Source organism: Pseudonaja textilis, chromosome 1 (assembly GCF_049901715.1).
Source record: "Pseudonaja textilis isolate UNSWEBS1 chromosome 1, rPseTex1.2, whole genome shotgun sequence".
Taxonomy (NCBI): Eukaryota; Metazoa; Chordata; class Lepidosauria; order Squamata; family Elapidae; genus Pseudonaja; species Pseudonaja textilis.
This window is the reverse complement of record NC_141990.1, coordinates 291857934-291872982: the sequence shown is the minus strand read 5'-3', so window position 1 is coordinate 291872982 and position 15049 is coordinate 291857934. Positions and strand designations below refer to the sequence as shown.

General features: G+C 35.9%; 1 protein-coding gene across 6 annotated transcripts in view; it reads left to right on the top strand.

Moving 5' to 3' along the window:
• Positions 1-15049, top strand: part of TTC7B (tetratricopeptide repeat domain 7B) — a 95163-nt gene that overhangs the window by 10295 nt on the left and 69819 nt on the right. For 4 of the 6 annotated variants that reach the window (XM_026712992.2, XM_087922088.1, XM_087922087.1 and 1 more), the window contains exons 3-5: positions 2503-2671; positions 4993-5123; positions 7186-7307. In XM_026712992.2, coding sequence (XP_026568777.1) covers positions 2503-2671; positions 4993-5123; positions 7186-7307 — 422 coding nt within the window. The remainder of the gene's footprint in view (positions 1-2502; positions 2672-4992; positions 5124-7185; positions 7308-15049) is intronic. The other 2 variants (XM_087922090.1, XM_087922089.1) reach the window with 1 other exon arrangement.

Here is a 15049-nt window from a genome sequence, read left to right as displayed (position 1 = left end):
TGAGCAATATAAGAATAAATAATGTTGCTTTTAAAATATTTAGATAAATCATTTATATAATTGCAATACAGATCTATTTTGTGTATCAAGAGTTCCCAGTTTTTGTTCTTCCAGTTTTACAACACATTAAGTATATATTCCTGTCTTCTGGGATTTCATATGATTTGATTCTACACAGCAGGATAAATTGTCATTGGAGATAACAGGATAAGACATATAGCTCTGACAGGTGAGGGACAAAAGCTCAACAAATAAAATCAAGGATAAAGCTATGAGAATGAAATGGTTTCATTTTAAAAAAAACTGGCATTTCCAAAGATACATAGATTAAGTACCAGCAATGAATTCATATTGATGTTTGAGTTTCTTCAGATATTATTTGGAACTGAAATAAATTAATTTGAAGCTCAGTGTTTGTTGGGACTTAATTAATTTCACTTCAGAAAAAATATCAGTTCCAAGTCTCATCTTTTTCATAGCATTTAGACTTATATACCACCCCATAGTTTTTACAGCACTCTCTGAGTAGTTTACAATGTCAGCATATTTCCCCCAACAATCTGGGCCCTCCTTTTACTGACTTCGGAAGGATGGAAGTCTGAGTCAATCTTGAGCCCCATCAAGGTTGAACTCCAGGTTGTGGGCAGAGTTTGCTTGTAATACTACATTCTAACCACTGCATCACCAGAAACATGGTGAGATTATGGTATGGTACAGTATTTATTTTCTTTATACACTGTCCAAGGTTGCGTAATTGAGCAGTAATGATTTAATAAATAAAAAAATAATTTCCTTCAGGCCCCCATTATTTGGTGCTTATCTTTGTTAGACTGCAATACTAATTTTTTTTTGACCCCCGAAAAAACGGCTAGGCTGTCTTTTCGGGGGTGACTTAATTCCCCCCCCTTGCATCCTCGGGTGGGCGGGCGGTGACAGCTTGGATGTTCGGGAGACCTTCCGCCACCATTGCTTTCCCTTCTCCCTTGCTGCCGTGGCCTTAGAGCAATGCTGTGGTGTTTGGCGCAGCCACGTGTGGCCAGTCAGGGCTCCTCCCTGCAAACGGAGCCCTGAGGAGACACTTGGCTTCAGGCGCTCCTGTCGCCACCTTCCCTTTGCCTTCGAAGGTAAAGCTCATCCTGCCAGGGCCACGCCGGAGCTCCCGCGGCTCACTTTCCCGGCTCTGCCCAGCCTGCACGACTCCGGCGCAGCCCTGATGGGATGAGCGGAGGGCCCAGCGGGGAGGCGCTCGCTGCCTTGGTGAGAGCTCTGCCGCCGGGCAGGAGGGCCTGCCTGTCAGCTGCGCTGGGTGCCCCAGGCGAAGCTCTTCGCGCTCTGCCTGGTGCCAGGCAGGGATGGCGGCTGGGCGCTTCTCCTGAGGTGGGCCAATCCTGCGCTGCAGCCCTGGGAGATTCTCCTCCCCACGTGGGGTTGGGCTGCCCGAGAGGGGAGGCTTTGTTGTAGTAGGGTGTCGTTTTTAAAATAATTCGCTTTACCTTCGAAGGCAAAGGGAAGGCGGCGACAGGAGCGCCTGAAGCCAAGTGTCTCCTCAGGGCTCCAGTTGCAGGGAGGAGCCCTGACTGGCTGCATGTGGCTGCGCCAAACGCCGTGGCGTTGCTCTAATGCCGCGGCAGCAAGGGAGAAGGGAAAGCAACGGTGGCGGAAGGTCTCCCGATATGAAGTGTCCCACCAATGCAGGCAGCACCATATCCGGGCATGCAACAAAAGTACTTCCTAACGGCAAGCCCCCCCGCCATTCCCCCCCATTTCGCATGTTTAATATGGGCCTTAATTTGGGGGGAGGGGCTTAATTTGATTTTATGTCAATAAAACATGGTGGGGCTTCCTATTGGTGGAGGCCGTATTGTTAGAGAAACACGGTAATTTGATTCCTTACATTAATGGATATTTGATTGTGACTGTTGAAAGATTCAAATTTATCCAGCTTTTTAAAATGTATTTTCTTATTTCAAAATCCAAAAGCAAAATGCAATTTTTATGTTGCAAAGATGTTAACTTCTCTTCTTTTTAGTTACAAGGCACCTATTTTTAAAACTATAAAAGTATATGTTGATTGTATACTTTGTATACAATTGTATAAATATTAAGTGCTTTAGGAATTACAGTCTTAAATTATACTGGTCACTTTTCTTTCTCACAGGCTCTTTGTAGAAGTAAAACTGATAATGGGAATGCAGTTTAGACAATCTTTTAGTCTTAAGAGATGTAAATATAACATAAATCAATTTAAGGAATAAAGAATGTTAGATTAGTATATCAAGGTTTATGAAACTGTTTTCTAGGATCCTGGGTTGCCATGAGAACTAGATGGAGTTTTGAATACAATCAATTTTTAACATGAGAATTTTGCCTGTCGATTAGGAGTTTTAGGAATTTTTCTTTTTTTTAATGAATAAGTTCTGTGGCCTAAAATACTTTAAATATCCCATGTATGATATTGCCTCGTATCTGATACCTGCTGCTTGCCCTCTTCTTTTTTTCTAGCCAGGGTTCTTACAAGAAGCCCATTTAGTTATGGCCAAATTAAATTATATAGAAGGCGATTACAAAGAAGCTCTTAATACATATGCTAAAGTGGGAATTGATGACTTGCAGCTTGCTGCTGTACCTCCTTATCGCTTAAGAATGATTGCTGAAGCATATTCAACCAAAGGTAACTTGGCTTCCAGTATAATTGTGACTTGCTGTTCCCCCCCCTTTTTAAAATTTTTCACTATACTGAAACTTGATAGCAAATGTGTTGTTAATTCTATGACATACAGCAAAAGACATGCAGCAAAGAGAGGGATGCATTATTAGTAAAGATAAGAAGGCTAGCAAATTTGGTTTAAAAATGCACAGTCAAGAACAAATGCTTTTTTAATTTGACCTATATGGTCCATATTCATTGAAAATACACCTACAATTGTGCTGAAATGAGTAGATTGACATTTGAAATCAGAGAACAAGATGATAAACAATTTTATAAAATTTGGGATCTATTCTATCAATGGTTAGACAATAAAACATGGTAATGAAATATGTAGTTTCTTAGAAAATAATAAATATATAAAGAGGTATTCTTTTCTTATTATATCTACAAAATGACTGTAGATAGATTTGAGATGATAACATGAACTGTCATAAAAAAAATTAAGTTAAATATGATTATTTCGTAAAACATGAATGAATAAAAGCATAGTCAAATGATTAACAATGATATTAATGTATTTAATACTTGATTGAAAATATGAGAATATATACAATGTAATCGTAATTGAAGACTATGAAATGGATGTACAAAACAATTTGTAAACCAACCGGCACACTGTATGTATATATAGGGAAGATGGCTTGATGTTTTTATGTGTTGTTTGCCTATGTTCGTTTTAAAAACCAATAAAAAATTTAAAAAGAATACACCTACAACTGTTTCTATGCATAGGGGTTGTTTCTGAGAAAAGTATCATGTTATAGAGATTATGGTGAAATAATTCTTGTCAAACTATAAACTATACAGTTTGTCTTCTCCACTTTATGTGTTTGACCTTCTTCCCCAAAAATGTGAGCTGTTGTAACAACAGGAAGTTTGTAATTGTCTCCAAAGGAGCGGGGGGCATGTGAGATACAAAGGGGAGGGGAGAAAAGAAAGAAAAAGAAAAAAATGTTCCTAAAACATCTTGTACCATTCTTGGTAGCATTTTAATGTGTTGTTAGAATTCAGCTCGCCCTCTTAAATTCCTGAGAACGAATGTACTCCTGCATCTGTTTAAATTATTTTATATATATATCGGTGTTTGATTCTTAATCTATTTATGAGAATTTATAAAGTAAAATAGACCCTAATTAGCTTTAGCATTAACCTTTTGTCCATTTTAGGTATTGTGGTTCAGTTGCTAAATCATGCCCAACCCTTTGCGACCCTATGGGCCGCAGCATGCTCGCCCCCCATCCTCTACTACCAACTGGAGCCTGCCCAAACTGATGCCTACTGTGTCAGTGACACTAACCGTTTCACCCTGTGCCATTCCCTTCTTCTATTGCCTTTAATCCTTTCCAACATCAAGGTCTTTTCCACTGAATCCTCTCTCCTCATTTGGCGGCCAAAGTATTGGAGCTTCAGCTTCAATATCTGTTCTTCCAAAGCATAGTCAGGGGTGCGATTTCCTTTAGGATTGATTGATTTGATCTCCTTGCAGTCCAAGGGACTCTCAAGAATCTTCAACAGCACAATTCAAAAGAATCAATTCTTTTGCTCTCAGCCTTCCTTACGGTCCAATTGTCATAGCCATGCATTACTAGCTTTTATACTGTCCACAGGGTTTTCTTGGCAAGGTACTAGAGTGGGTTGTCATTTCCTTCTCTGTCTTGGGTGGCCCTGCACATCTTAATTCATAGTTTCTCTGAGCTGCCAAAGCCATTTTGTCACAACAAGATTCCATGAAAAGAATCCATTTTAGTAGGGGATCCAAAATAGTTTATTAAGTTAAACTTACTTGAAATAAATAAAAAGAGGAAACAAAAATCCTTTGAAATATCTCTAAACTTATATAATTGAAGGTGATATGAATACTTCCTTATTCTTCTTTAACAGTATCTCAAATGTTTTAAGCGGTTGTAGGAATGTTTTGCAAATCTGTTAGCATAAGAGGATTAAACTTATATATAAAATCCTGATTGTATTGCCAGTCTTGGACTTCTTTCATGGTTTTCTTTTCTTTCTTCTATTATCTCCTTTGAAGCCAATAAATATTGTATGATACAATTTATCATAGACCTATTTAATTGTATTTTTAGATGTGATCTCTGTATTCATGAATCTCACTACATATTTTCTCACCACATTTACAACTATGGTTTCTCAGTTACATACAACAGAATTTTCAGATATACTAATGCACATTTAGTTGTTGTACTGTTTTAAGTATTTGATAAATGAAAAGAGATTGATTTAGTCCCAAGTTATTTTCTTAAGTTAAATTGTCTTTCCTTTAGGTCTTTGTCTAGAAAAATTACCAATATCCTCTTCAACAAGCAACCTCCATGCAGATCGTGAGCAGGAAATTATAATGTGCTATGAGAAGGCTGGGGATATAGCCCTTCTGTATCTCCAGGAAATAGAAAGGGTAAGATGGGATAGGTAATCTCATTAAAAATAACTAGTTTTTATTTTATTTTTCTCTTTCTTGGGATTACTCCCATTTACTATATATGGCTTTAAAAAAAATCTTTAAGATATGACAGTTTATTATTTGGTTTAAATAACCCATTCTTCACCTTATGTAAATTATTTTAACTAATCCCAGCTAAAAAACAGAAGCATCATTTTTTTTATCTGTTCTAATTTTTTACATGACATAATAGGGTAGCTGTTATTTCTTCATGAATGGCTGATTTCAGGCATTATAGATGAAAATAGCCCATCACTTTCTATTGAGAATTGTATGACACTTTATCCCTGTCTTAAGAAAATAACTTTTCTGCACAGAATGCAAAAAAACTTCTCTAAATAGAATTCACATGATAAAAGCAGTTTTGCCTATACAAGTTTTCTTTGGTAATTAATGTGCTAAAACTTTGTTCATAATGAAAGCTGGCATTCCATTATTGGTTTTATAATGTTTAAACAATACGAGGGTTGGCCGTACCTTATGTTCCTACTTTATTTTCCCAAGCTATCAAATGAACTCATTGGAATTTATTACATTAATTTGTTACTGAAAATTCAGAATGCTGCTATAAGAAGCATTTAATCAATTTTTTCCTCAGCTTTTGCCATAGCAGTTGCAACATATAGTAATAGCTGTTAGACTTATATACCACTTCATAGTGCTTTAAAGCCTTCTCTAAGTGGTTCACAGAGTCAGCGTATTTCCCCCAACAATCTGGGTCCTCATTTTACCAACCTTGGAAGTATGGAAGACTGAGTCAAACTTGAGCCTGGTGAGATTCGAACTTGCCAATTATTTGGAACTTGCCAAATATGAACATTTAATGATGGGGGGATTGTTATTTCCATTCATAATATTTATCTATATCCAAATACGGAAACTATTTTTTACAAACCAACGAAATACAATAATAAATTATAATAAAATAATAGATTATAATAAAACATATAACATCATGAGTGTTATAAACAAAACCAACAAAACCAGCCAGATTTTCTTACTATTTCTTACTATTATTAAGTGTTGCACCTTATGATTCTTGACTCTTGACGAATGTATCTTTTATGTACAATGAGAGCATTTGCACCAAGACAAATTCCTTGTGTATCCAATCACACTTGGCCAATAAAGAATTCTATTCTATATTCTATTTCTAGTCATAGTTTCCCATTCTAATGTGTTTATTTAGGTTTGAGTTTCATTTCAGGAAAACTTTACAATTTTCATGATAGAACTAAAAAATTAATAAATTGTGACCAGTAGTAACCTATTTTTCCTTTAAAGGCTATTTGATATTTAAATGATTCTAGGTAAAAAGCAATAGTGGACAATACTGTTAAAGAGTTTGAAGTTTATTTATTTACCGCATTTGTATATCATATCTGTGCGCAAAAACACAGCAATTATTTGTAAAACTGAACAGGGATAATTGAAGGGACAGAGCCTCTTTACCCACAAAAAAAAAGTCTATGTTGGGATGACCAAGGTTTGTTAGCATTTGTGGGATGAATTTTCATTTAAAAATTCGGATAAAATTGGTAGTGGTATGATTGTATAACTGAATGGATGCCAAAAACACTCATCCAGTTTTAGGTGAAATTGGTACAGTTGTCCTTGAAAGTTTTTAATATGCCATTTTTGTCCTTTATTATAGCAAAACCAAAGATTAAGCCATAATTAAGATAAAAGTCAAATCATGCCTGAAGATCAAGAGCCAATTTTAGATGCTACAAAATAGTTCTTGGATGTCTTTGCACAGGCTATCTCTTGCCAAGCACTGGGAAATATATTGATGCCCCACAAATAAACCAACATTATTGCAAACTGTCTGGCTATCTGTATTTCTTAATGTAGAAGATAGACATAAAGATCACTTGTGTTGATGAAAAAAGCTTGCTTACATGACAACCCTACTATCCAGTGGAGCAACGTAAAGAATGTTCTGTCTCTGCCTCCCACTGGTGAAGGAAGAGATCATTTGGGGGAATTGATTCATTTTTTTTAAATGATCTCCTAGGTAATAATTACCAATATGCAGAACAGAAGTCCTAAGCCTGGGCCTGGAACACACGAACAAGAACTTGGATATTTTTTAGAAACTGGACTTCAGAGGGCCCATGTTTTATACTTCAAAAATGGGTAAGATTTGATTGGATATTCTTCTGATACAATTTCAAAAGTATTTACCAAAATGATTTAGAAAAACCTTGGGTTTTGTTGTAAGATTACATATTAATTACTAGTGGTGCAATATCTAATCCAAAGAGAGAAAGAGGTGTTTTGGATCGGATGTTGGTATACCTTTTATCTATGAGTAACTCCTTAAAAGGCTAGGAACACCTTAACCATTCCTTAATTTAAAGAGGTATTTTCCTAAGCCTGTGTGACTACTAAGAAAGACCAAGAAAAGGTGCAACTCTTTAGAAGAGTTGCTGATAAGTATAGTGAATGAGCCTACACCAAATCTAAACTACCTTTTTCGCTTAAATCAGAATGCTGTGTATCTTTGCAGAATACATATGTTTTTGTAAGTTCTATCCTGCACTTAATTTAATATTCAATATATTTTTTTGAATTATGTTATAAATATATTTTAACTTTTCTCAGCATTGTGTTGAAGCTTTAATAATAAAGAGTCCTAGAGACATATAGTACAATTATTTTTAAATTTTTCCAAAATCTTCATTTGGCACTTCTTTTAACATTGTGCTTTACAATAAATATTCAATAAACTGATGACACATTTGATCCCTGTCTTGGGCTCAGGCCATCATCTTTTACAGTTAATTGTTTATCTGGTTTTATAGATTCCATTATTAGTCTTTTAGCAAAGTGTTTGTGGCACTACTGTCATTAACCAGTTGAAAAAGAGAATAATAAAAGTTCATTTTTCCAATACCACTGTGGTAAAGTGGGGGGGAAAGGAAGGGTGTGTGCTCATACAGTATTCTATGTTTTCAAAGGAAAGTATAGGTAGAACCAATAGAATTTTGCATAGTAAAAATAAATGATTGTAATTGTTTAACTCAAACTTAAATCCAGAGCAGGGGTGGTCTGCTACGAGTTTGGGCGAACCTGTAGCTAATGTTATGGCCGGTTCGGCAAACTGCCAAATCCCACCCCTGGCTGCCCCTCCCCTCCAAGGAGTCTCCACATGGCCCGTTTTGGATGTGAGGTAAGTGCAGGGCCCATGTGGCAGCTCGTGGAGGAGGCTCCGGAGGCTGATTTTGCCCTCCCAGAGGCTCAAGGAAAGCCTCCGGGGGCTGGGAAAGATGAAAATTTCCCCCCCGGCCATGGTGCAGGAGACCGTCTAGGCCACACCCACCCAGCAACTAGACAAAGAACCAGTTGCTGAAATTTTTGAAGCCTACCCCTGATCCAGAGTACATAAATATTAGCTTATTTAAATGATAGGTTTGGTCCGTTTGGTACAGTAAAGCTGTGCAAGGATCTAGGATTATTTAACTGCACAGATACAATATAAAAAAGGTCTGTCTTTGTCACAGTGAACAAGTAATATTAGGATTGCGTGTTAAGGATAAAATTTAATAAAGTTTAGCTTTGTTTTGGGCATAACATTCAATTTATACCTGTTTTGACATCATGACATCATTAGTGATGCCTGAAAAATTAGGGTAATAGCTAACTTCATGAGAATGAAGTCACAGTTGCCTACACTTGGATCCTGTATGTATCTCTAAATATATCTGCAAACTATTTTCACTTGAATAAGCTTTTCTGAAAAATTAATAACCAGGAGGGGTTTAGTTTGGGTGTTTTATGGTAACTCTTTTTCTGTTATATCTCGGACTCTAATCTCTCAGACAATAGATGCTTTTTAGTCTGTTCTGGTAAAACTGGAGTAGTATTCAAAGTACAATTCAAGTGTTTCAAGCAAGAATAACTTTGGTTTGTTTGACCAAATGTAATAGATTAGTCATGCTAAGGAATTAGTGGATATTAGTTTTTCAGAAATCAAGTTTTAATGAAAACATATAGAGAAATAGAAATTGAGTTCTTGAGGTTTCCTGAATGTGAGGGAAATATTGAATAAATGGGAAAAAATATTGAAGATAATTTTGATATGCTTTTTGACAGACTGCCGGGTTCACTATAGTGCTACATGGTTATTTTCATACAGTATATTGTGATTTATATATTTATGATATTTTAATTATTATAAAATTAAATGTAGTAGTGTAATAGTAATACAATTGTTATTGTAAACTGATCAGAATTGTAGGAATTGTGCCATATTGAAATATTTGTGAATGAATAAATAAACAAGCAACGGCTCTTATCTTACCTCCCCCTCCTCAGGCAAATAAAAAACTTTGACCCAAGTAAGCTGTAAGTGGACATACAAAATAATAGCAGAATCTTACTTTCCAAAACCTTCCAGTATTTCAAACTTCAACATTATGAGTATAAGAAAGTTAATAACAGGATTTATACTAATCAAAAATATTGACAGCTGCTACTATACAAATATGATATGAACTTTTTAAAAAGCACAAATGGGCTTTACTTCAGTGACTTATAACTAGGACTAACTAAACACCATTTAAAGTTCAACATTACTAAGAGTTTTCAGTTGATTTTTGGCTCTTTTAGAAGTCCAGTAAACCCTCGATTTTACAAGTGTCCATTTAGTAGATTTCATGTGCAGCGAACAAAATTTGAATTCAAACCCTTCTCTGGTCAAGTCAGTGGCTGCTGCTTCTGTGCATGTGCAAACAAGCATTATACTTCATGATATTAGTTGCATTCTTCATGTCTATCATATATGCTAATGTTTGGGATAGTGCTTTTTATAAAATTCTGTAAGTTTTTAATAAATATTTTGTAATTGCTTTATTTAATCAATGATGGCTGCAAAGGGAGGCAAGGAGAAAAAAGATCCCACCTCTCCAATGTTTTTATTGATTCCTTATCTGATCATGAAGTCCAGCCTTATTACCCCCCACTTCCATACTTTTAGGAAGATAATCATACAGAAGCAGCAACTTCCAAGACTCAGTTAAAATTGGATACTTTCTTGAAATCAATCAGTCAGCCTATATCATCCCTGAAACCCAGCACATCTGCAGCAAACAGCCACCAGTAAGGTAAGTTTTCTTCCATACACACATTTGGGGTATTAAAAAAAATCAAATTTAATCAACATTCAGCTTTAGCCAACATCCACCCTACCAGGTAACTTATAAAATCGAGGGTTTACTCTATTTTCTTTTCTTTTTTTATATCTTCTAGATGTGCAGCCTTGCTGACTTAGCTACAACTATTTGAAACCTTGCATGCATTCATTAGAAAATTTGTAGAGTCATCTTACAAGCCCAACTTTTAAACTTTTTAAAATTATAATGAAATATTTTTGGGGTGGTTCTTTTTAAAAGAAAAATGCAATTATTGCTGGTACCACCTGTTAATTTTGCATTGATTACTATAGCAGCTTGGTAAATGGCAAGTGAAAATCTACAAAAATGTTGCAGATAGCCATCATTTTCTGTGGTCCCATTAGCTGTAGTTTTGTAGTTTTACTTTTTATAAATAGAGACCAAATCTTGATACATTAATTAATTTGGATACCTGTAGAATAATATCAATACCTATAGAAGCTCTGTGGAATGAGGTTATCCTTGAGATTTGATGGTCCCACTTGTATAGGTGATTCGAAGGGCCTTGAAAATCTGGTTCTTCACCCAGGCCTTTGGCAAGCATCAAAGCCCCCTTCTTCTTATTTTTCTTCGTTCCCATCTGGATTACTTGTCTTTGCTATCTTTGCTTTTTTATGTTGTTTTCGTGTTTTAAATGTTTGTATGGTTTAAATGTTTTTTTTTTCAGTTTGTAAATCACCTGGAATCACAGAGTTGGGTGGGATGTAAATGCAATAAATAAAATAAATATACTTCTAAAGCTATTTGAGCAGTGGTGGCACAGTGATTAGAATGCAGTACTGCAGGCTACTTCTGCTGACCGCTGGCAGTTCGACAATTTGAGTCTCACTGGTTCAAGGTTGACTCAGCCTTCGATCCTTCTGAGGTTGGTAAAATGAGGACCCAGATTGTTGGGGAAAATAGGCTGACTCTGTAAAACTGTTTAGAGAGGACTGTAAAGCACTGTGAAGCGGTATGTGGCTAGTTAATTCATTGAAACTTTGCAGTACAATATCTTTAGGTAAACTGGAATAAAGCCTATAAACAAAACAAAGAATGTCAATTAACTATTGCGGATCAGTCCATTATAGAACGCTGATGTTTTTTTTTTCTAAATGGTAATTATTAAACAACCTGTTGATGTGATACAAAATAAAAGGGTAAAACATAAGACTAATAAATCGTACAGATTTTTTTTGAAGTCTAGCATTTGTAGACTAACAATTACTGCTTTTTGAGATGATTATTCAAGTTTAAATTTTGGAAACCAATTTTGTACTTTGGTTGCTTTGTTTTATTTTGCAATAAGTTATTGTATTGTATTGTAAATTTGCTATAAAATTACCCCCGATCCTTTTACTGCTTTATGGTTTAAAAATTTAAGTGTTCAAATGAGTTCTAAAAGTTGGCATGATTAATATTTACAAACTTTGTTTTTGCCTGTTACCTGCAGAGTTCTATTTTACTAGAATGCTAGCTTTAGATTAGTTGAGAATATAGACATCAGTTTGTCAGGAATGTAGATGCTTCTTCAGCCAAATCAAAGGATAATTGAAAAAGTATTTTCCTGTTACTTTAGGTAGAATAATTTCAGGCAAATACGTAGTGCAAGGAGGGTTTGTGGCAATTAGGACTGTAGAGATGATGGACTATAATCTCAGAAAAGTGGGGAAATGTGCTGAATTACAACACTGTCCATTCCATTCAGTGTGATCAGTAGAGACAAATACTAAATGTTTTGGAAAGCTGAATTATATGCATTTGTGCAGGTAAAGTGCAAATTGCAGATCAGAAACATCCTTAGAAGATATTCCATCTTTTCTCTAAAGAATACTATTTTTGTTCTCTTCTGTTCTTGAAATTGTCTTTTTTTGTTATCCCAAACTCTGCCCCCTTGAAAATATATTTTGCAACTTAATTATGGATCTGTTTGCAAGAACACTGGGCCATATCTAACAAAATGAAATTCAATGTAGAGAAAAGTAAAGTCCTACACTTAGGCAAGAAAACCCAAAAGTACACATACAGACTGGGTGAAACCAGGCTCAATAGCAGTAACTGTGAGAGGGATCTTGGAGTCTTAGTGGACAACCAGCTAAATATGAGCCAGCAGTGTGCAGCAGCAGCCAAAAAAGCTAATTCAATCCTAAATTGTATTAACAGAGGGATACAATCAAGATCAAAGGAAGTACTAATACCACTCTTTCAAGCCTTAGTAAGACCACACCTAGAGTACTGCATCCAGTTTTGTTCACCACGTTATAAAAAAGATGTTGAGATTCTAGAAAAAATACAGAGAAGAGCAACCAGGATGATTAGGGGACTGGAGACTAAAACATACAACGAACGGTTGCAGGAACTGGGCTTGGCTAGTCTAGTAAAGAGAAGGACCAGGGGAGACACGATAACAGACTTCCAATATTTGAGGGGCTGCCACAGAGAGGAAGGGGCCAAGCTTTTTTCTAAAGCGCCTGTAGGCCAGACAAGGATTAATGGATGGAAACTGAACCAGGAGAGATTTAACCTGGAAATAAGGAGAAACTTTCTGACAGTGAGAACAATCAACCAATGAAACAGCTTGCCTTTGGAAGTTGTGGGAGCGCCATCACTTGAGACTTTCAAGAAGAGATTGGACTGCCATTTGTCAAAAATGGTGTAGGGTTTCCCGCTTGGGTTGTGGGGTTGGACTAGGTGACCCACAAAGTCCCTTCCAACTCTAATTATCTGTTAAATCTGTTAAGAAACTTCATTTACGTTTATTAGGAGTTAATGTGTGCATGGAATATTAAATCATGGTGAATATGATGTGAAGGAGAATACTCTAAAATAGGAAGAACCAAGAAAGGATGTTTTATAAGCCCTGCTTATCTGGGTTAAACTTCCAATTTACAAGCTTTTCCTCCCCCCCACCAACACTAGGATTAGATTATAAATTAAGATTATACAGTTTATAAATACTGAAATAAATGAATTTATAAAAATATTAAGAATATTTTACAAACATTTAAACATGAGTAAATTTTAAAATAAAACTGTGCAGAGGTCTATGGAAAAAAAACAGTGTGGTTCCCTGATATCATGCCAAAGTATATGGCACTGCATTTTTAAACTCTTTTAAGAGTACTGATTTATACTTTATAATGAATTTTAACGTTACATCACTTCATAGTCTGGGTCACAGGTGTCTTAGAATAATATAAATCATTCATTTTGCAGAAATGTACTTGCTTTAGCCAAAAAGAAGGGTGTTGCACTCGTAATGAACATATAATTATCCATTGCCTTGCCTGAATTCTGCAACTCTGTTGTTTAGTTAACTCCCTTGCTTGCATAATCAATATAGATAATTTTTTCAGTATGGATCTTTTTATTTAGCAATAAGATATATTATAATTAGATTTATTTTTAATAATTCCAAGTAATGCTACTATGCTTAAATTGCGAATATATGTACACTATATCTCATTTTCTCATGAATTGTTTTCAGAGTCAGATTTTCAGATTCAGAATTATCTGTCTTTGCTTGCTTTGGTACATGTTTTGTTAGAAACCAATTTAAGTAGCCAACCTTTAAAAATATAACAATTTATCTTAAAATATTTCATTTTCATTTTATTACTTTATCATATTCAGATAGTGTTGATATTCACTAATGGATATCAGAAAGCACTGCCGGTTTTTTCTTCTTCTTTAGTTTGGCCCTTTGGATTATCTGATGGTTGATTGTGGCAATTTGTGGGGCAGGATTGTTCCTCCTTGCAGCTTGCTAGGCTTATGAAGTTGCAACATTTTTATGGATCCATTTGAATTAGACGGACAGGTTAGGGCTGGTTGAGGTTATGGAGGTATGAACCTTCCTGGTAAAATGAGAAAAAATTGATCCTGTAACTTGTAATGAAGGATATCAGTTTAAGATAGATACTAGTTTGGATGATTCTCAGTTGTTTATCTCAATCTTTGTCTGGACAAGCAATACTAAAAAGATCCTTGAGTCTGTCGAGGAGCAACAAGCTTGGGCCCCAACCTAACAAGATTAAGTGGCTATAGGGGCTTGGAATTCTCAATTATAGGGATTTTTCAACCTTGGTTAAGTGAGGTAGCACTCTTTATTCGGGATCAAGGCATAATCTGGAGGATTTCCTCAACTTTGAGCTTCTACTTGAAAAGCAGATGGTAAGTGTGGCCAGAAAGCTTTTGCACAAATCCAACTTGTGGGCCTGTTCCTGAACTGAGAGACCTTTCTTGCAGTCATTCATGTCTTGGTTATCTGACAAGCAGGCAAGGGCAACCTGTTGTCTTGGGGCTGACCTTGAAGAACACTAAAAAGGTACAGCTAGTCCTAAATGCAACAACACAAACAGTGATAGTCAGGCCTCACTCTGCTCCTGTAACACCTTGATTTGTGATTTTCAGTAATTACTAATAAGCTTTTGGGTACAGTTCAAGATGCTGGTTAATACCTATACAATTTTACCTGATGTAGTTATCTAAAGGAGCATCTGTCTCCCATTCTGTATAATCAAGTCCTGTCATTTAAGCAATGTTTCTAGTGGAGACCCAGGAAATGGATTTTTTTCTATTGTTACGGCCGGGAAAACAGGATTTTAAAAGGGTGTTTGCACATAGCACCTTGCTGGAAGCAAACCATGCATTATCTTCATTTGTCAAGTCTTATCTGGGTTCTGGCATCCTCCCAACTGTGTGTGTTTCATTATCTTTTGAAGT